The sequence below is a fragment of the Myotis lucifugus genome, unplaced genomic scaffold, assembly GCF_000147115.1.
Source record: "Myotis lucifugus unplaced genomic scaffold, Myoluc2.0 scaffold_177, whole genome shotgun sequence".
Classification (NCBI taxonomy): domain Eukaryota; kingdom Metazoa; phylum Chordata; class Mammalia; order Chiroptera; family Vespertilionidae; genus Myotis; species Myotis lucifugus.
The window spans coordinates 2,763,500-2,769,518 of NW_005871225.1; the positions used below are offsets into that span (position 1 = coordinate 2,763,500).

A 6,019-nucleotide genomic window follows, 5' to 3' on the forward strand; every position below is an offset into this window, starting at 1 on the left:
AAGAAAAATAAAAAGTTAAAGGGGAAGATCACAGATATGGAAAACCAAGGAGAAACATTATACATATTTTCAGGGTTACTAAAGTAGAAAGCAAAACAAATAGAAAATATTTTTTCATTATAATTTTAAAATCTGAAGACATAAAAACAGACTCTACTTCTCAGACGTCAGTGGCAGAAGCCAAGAAAAACCAATATAGATGATAAAAACCAGACAAAAATCAATATATTTACTTAACTTTTAGTTTACTAAAAATAGTCCATGGATATCTGCCCAAAAAGCAACACAAGAACACATGAATGATCAGGTGGCATCAGCCTTCACAGGAACACAGATGCCAGACGACAGTAAGGCCTTGTTTTCATATTTCTGAGAAAAATAAGAATGAAGATGAAATAGCTCTCATAATTATGACTAACAATCAGAAATAATGAATAATAACCTCAATTTTGAAAAGGTAGTAAAACAGGAAGAGGGAAAGGTAGTTAGAATAAAATACCATCAATTCCCCATCTTCCTTAGCAAAAAGTCAAAAGATGTTTTTGAAAGTTAAATTCCATCTAAGCAGAATTGCCAGAACTCAAAAAGTGGGTTTTTTTTCTCCCTTAACTCTTAAGTAACAGCATCACTCTGATGATAGGACATCAGCTAGAAATTAATAAATGGTTCATTTTAAATTCAGTTTCTATTTCTTCCATTATATTGGAAGCAAAGTGAAAAAATAACTCTTCTTTGGAAATACAATATATATATATATATATATATATATATATATATTCCTATTTTTGTAAAACTGCCTTTATTTACTCGCACGTATTCACACAGAGATGCTGTAAATATTGTTCACCCACTGTTGATAGGTGTGAGGCGGGGAGACAATAATAGGGCTTTGCCTGCTTTAATGTTTGTAAAATGAGCAATGCATCATCCTTTCAAATAAGGAAGCCATTATTCTACTTCAATAATTGCATAATCTTTCTCAACTCCCTGTATATCATTTTGTTCTAATTTCCCAGATCAGAGAAATGAGGGACCCAAAGGGGAAGGGACTTGACAGAAGAGTGACCTAATCGAGGACGATATCATAATAAATATGTGATGTGCCTACTGAATGTCATTATCCAATCTACTGATTTGGCTCATAAGAGGAAGAACTTGTAGTATAATTATATGTGCCTGGAAATAGGATGAACTGCTCCACACTGTAGGAAATTCCAAAGAGTACTCAACCTAATGCTAAAGCAGCCAACTCCTGTAGAAGGCCACCACACCCCAAGCACGTGTCAGTCAGTGAACTTTGAGGGTGCTTCCATTTCTGAAAATGCTTGACTTTCTGATGTAAAGTCATACAAAAACGTCGTGAATCTCTGTCACAGGCTGTAAAAATAATAGCATCAATACCACACACAGCTTTAGAATTCTACGATCTTAAATTGTTTCCACAAATACGTCGTATTTTCTTTCACCCCCATAACAACTCTAGAAATAGGTAGGACAGGTGTTATTCATTCTACCTTGCAATTTGGAAGGTAAAATTCGGAAAGAAGTCACTGGTCCAAGATCATACAGAGAGAATTGCAGAGCCACGGCTTGACTGTTTTTGATTCCATGCTTACAGCCTAGGCAGCTACTATATATAAACGTTTGCCAACAACAAATGTTTCATTTCCGCAAACAGGGCTTTCTGAGCAACTATACCTACTCAGTTCTAAATGGAAAGAAGGCTGAGTGGCTGCTATTACAATCTTTCTATCCTGTGTGAAGAACTGGAACTTCATGGAAAAGACATGTAAAGTAACCACATTCTATGCGTCCATCACGGCATCATTATAAAACAAACTTTTTTATTTTTTTATTTTGTAAGGAACTGAAGCTTTCTCAGAAAGGTTTGCTATTGTCCTCCTCTTAGATTCTAAACACAAGAAGTAGAAGTCACCCATTGCAATGCCGCATGGTTTAAGCAGCTGTTCATCAGAGGTAGCCTGAGAGCAGAAGTTTTCATGTGAGCTCTGATAAGCTGGACAAATGCATGTGTATGTGCATGTTTTGGACACCTGCTCTAAGCCAGCTGCTGAGAAGCACCTGGTTAAGCATACTGCAGCGGCTGGAAAGCAAGTGGAGTAAAGCCAGGGTGTGGAGCCGGGTCCACAAACGAGTCACCTCATTCACAACGACAGCAGCTGCTGAAATGTATTTAAGAGCATGGAGACAGGACTTCATGCAAATATTTGGGAGCAAAAATAATGGATATCTGGAAGCTTTTTAGAATTTAGAATTTATTTGATGTTTTTTAACAGGGACAACTTCAAGTGCAATGAAATTGAATAAAAGAAAAAATAAGAAATTGAATACAAGAAATAACTTAAATATGTGTGTGTGTGTGTGTGTGTGTGTGTGTGTGTGTTTTATATATATTTTTTAAGGAAAGAATAGATGAAGACTGCTCCTGGAAGTAAGACTTTTATAGCCACAAAAGAAATTTTACAAATGCTATTTAGGCTGTTAATTTTAAAACCCAAGCACAAAGACACAGTATGATATTCTGTGACTGTGACTCTTTGCAAGATTTTATCACCACTGGCAAACAGGAGGAAATGTACAAAATAATTTAAAAGCCATATTCAAATTCCTTTTCAATTGTGCAGACAGTGGCAATGTTGCTTCCACTGCTGAGATTTTTTTAAACTTCATCTTAATAACGACCTCGCCAATATATTCGAAATATTTAGAAAAGATAAATGTTCAAATTCTGCAATTTTCCCCCAGAATCAGACTTTGTTAAAACTAACAGCATCAGATTCAAGCCAGCTTAAAACAAGCATCAAATGCATTCTAAGGCAGCTATAACTGAAAATATGGATGAATCAAAAATATGAAAAACAGCAATAGAAAAAAATAATTCATTGGGAAAACATATTCAGTGAAATCCTCACTGCTCCTTCCTCTATAAAGACTTATGAACTCATGAATTACAGCTATGAGGCACAATCATTTAGAATGAACCACATATAGTATATTATAGTCAATCATGATAATATTTTCAGAGTCCATCCTCAGGGAAAGTAGTCACACAATGATTCTCTTTGCCATCACCTTCAGTTATCATAAAATTAGTTACAGAACAATGACACTGTCAAAATGCATAAACTTACAAAGCTAACACTAACCCATTCAAACAAAAATTTAATAACAATTGAACATAAACATAAAGTAATATTATATCAACATCATACATAAGTTAAGGGAAACATACATTTTACATGATAATGAGTGAAGAAGGTTTTCATATGTACATAGGGATGAGCCAGGAAATTGTAAATTTACTACATTTGCCTTATTGTCTTAAGGAGTATATGACATTGTTTCATTACTTTGGAAATAAAATTATCAATGGTGTGAGACATCGAGTTAGCTGGACCCCAGCTCATCAGAGCCAATTGTTAAATTTTAAGGACACTTGCAGGCTGGTTGTTAAAGCTTTGAAATCAGCCATAGTGGGCGCTTTACACCATGGTAACTGACAAATGCTACAGATCCAGCCTCCCAACCCCAGCCCCTATGGCTGGTTCACTAGCACAGCGATAATCTACATGCAAATACACAGTACAACGAATTCTCACAAAGTATGCCCACCTGGGCAACAATGAGGTCATGAACGAGAACATCACTATTACACCCAGAAGTCTCCCTTGTATCACCTCTGCATCAGTACTTCCTCTAGAGTCTGAAACTTGTCCAGTCTCAAGCATGTATTGGAAAGCAGCAATGTTAGCAAGGAGGAAGGAGGAAGGCAGTTTCACGTGAAAGTAGGCTCCCAGGAAAAGACGTAGCATGGCATACATTTATTTAACAGTAGCATGAGAAGCTGGGGGAAGGAAAATACGAAATCTTATGTGCTGTGCAGCTATATGAAGAGTTGAGAGGCACACGCATGTGTACAGGTCCTGTTCAGTGTATAAACCTTATGAAATGAAGATGGTTTAACGTATTGTAACAGTATTACCTATGATTTGTATACTAAAATCAGTATGTAGTACAAGAAAAGCTCAAATAACTACCACAAAGTAGTGATACGCAGCATTTGATTCCTGTTGATATTTGTAGGATTTTTCCTCCTCTAATTCATCCTAGTACATGCCTGTGAGAAGCAAAAGTTAAAATCCTTTCAGAATCATCTTACTCCTTAAGGAAAGCCAAGACCGTGGATACAAAGAGGACAGCATTTGACAGAAATCACACACCATACGGTGTTGGTATTGGAATTATGCTTGTAGGAAGTGATATATATATTAAACAAAATCTGGCTACTCTTTTTTGTCTTTGCCCCCATGATCAGTTTTATCACCTGGTTTACCATTTCCTACTCTCCATCTAAAAGTTGATTCTTAAAACACCAACTTAAGTTCTAAAAACTGAAGACAGGTAGACTTGTACAAAAACAGTTTGCCTCCTCATACATTTACTTATACTTAAGGCATTAAAAATAAAAATTACACTCTACAGATAGATGCGCATGTCTCAGTATTGAACGCTGTCTCATATTCAGACAAGGAAGTGCTCTAATGAAAACATCTGCCCAAAAGTCATGTTCAAAATAGGATTTTCACTGCAATTATACAGTTTGAGCAACCAACCTTTATTGTTTTCCTCTTCATATGGATACTCATTCATCCATTTGTTTCTAGAGTCACATTGATCCTGCAAGAAAAGCACACAAAAACAAACAATGAGGAAAAGTTCCACATGTTGATAACACACTTCCATTGGAGGAAAACAAAGAAAATCTAATTCTGCAATCCTTTAGGTTCTTTATTAGTGGAGTGACATAAACAAAATAGCTGAGGAATATGTTTTCCTTCGTTGCTTGTTTTTTGCTTGCTCTTTAGCACTCATGTAAAGGGCAAAATGGAGAAATGAGGGAAGAGAGGCAGAAATACCAGCTATGACACTGAGAAAGATCCTGGACACAAGATAATGAAAATCTGGAGAAAGATCAGGGAGGGAAGAATGAAAAAGAAAGGGATGCAACAGAGAGAGAAGCCTGAGAAGCAACTGGTAGAAAGTGGTTTAAAAGTAAATCTAATATATGAAAGAGAATTCACAAATACTCCAACTGGAGCACTTGGCTCCATTATTCTTAGCAACTAAGAGATTTTTTAATCATGCTGGTTTTCAGGGGAAATGTTTATGTGTTTTTTTTTCCTCTTTACAGATGATACAAATGTGCAGAATAATTAATATGATACATGATACATTTTTTTATGGCTCCATGTTGGCCAATACCCAAGCGACTTTTAAAAACTGATCTACGTTAATAAATGTCACCTCTTACAAATTAAGAAAATATAAAGTAAATATTTATATGGTCAAAAGCTTCCAAATCCCCAGGATCTTCCCAAATATAATTAAATATTGTTGGATTGAAGAGTTCTGACTAAAATGGACCATTTGCCCCATTTGTATATATCTTAAAAATACTCCTATTTGTCTTTTTTCCTCAACATTATGTAACTTGCTTCAGAATTTCCATTTCATGAGACAAATTTTCTTTGGCATTCACTTAAGCCAGCTTATGAGATGCAATTGACTTTTTTTTGCCCCCATTTAGAACTATATTCAAGAAGGGACACGCCTAGAGTCCTTAGACATTCTGTACCAATGTCCGTACTGCAGCACTGGGCCAGGTTTCCTTTGCATGTATTTCCATACATTTGAACAAAAAGAAAGAGTTCACTCACTCATAAGGCCCTACCCTAAAGGAAATGTACTAGAATTCACATGGGTGTAGCCGGTAAGGGGAACTGGCTTTAATTTTATCCCAGTTTTAAATAAATAAATATATATATATATACACACACACACACACACATAATATATGGATATATATATACACATACACATATATTCCTGTCTCTGTCTGTTTCTCTCTCTTATATATGTCTCTTATGTCTCAAAAACATACATCCCAATGCATACTACAGATTTTACTACTACTAGAAACATTACTAAAAGAATCAAT

The 6,019-nt window shown here is 35.6% G+C and overlaps 1 protein-coding gene across 1 annotated transcript in view; it reads right to left on the reverse strand.

Annotated features, from left to right (window-relative positions):
- KLF12 (Kruppel like factor 12) overlaps positions 1-4,703 on the reverse strand; it is a 281,673-nt gene extending 276,970 nt beyond the window's left edge. The window contains exon 1 of the mRNA XM_006096368.1: positions 4,635-4,703. Coding sequence (XP_006096430.1) covers positions 4,635-4,667 — 33 coding nt within the window. The 5' untranslated portion in view covers positions 4,668-4,703. The remainder of the gene's footprint in view (positions 1-4,634) is intronic.
- Positions 4,704-6,019: the final 1,316 nt, after the last annotated feature.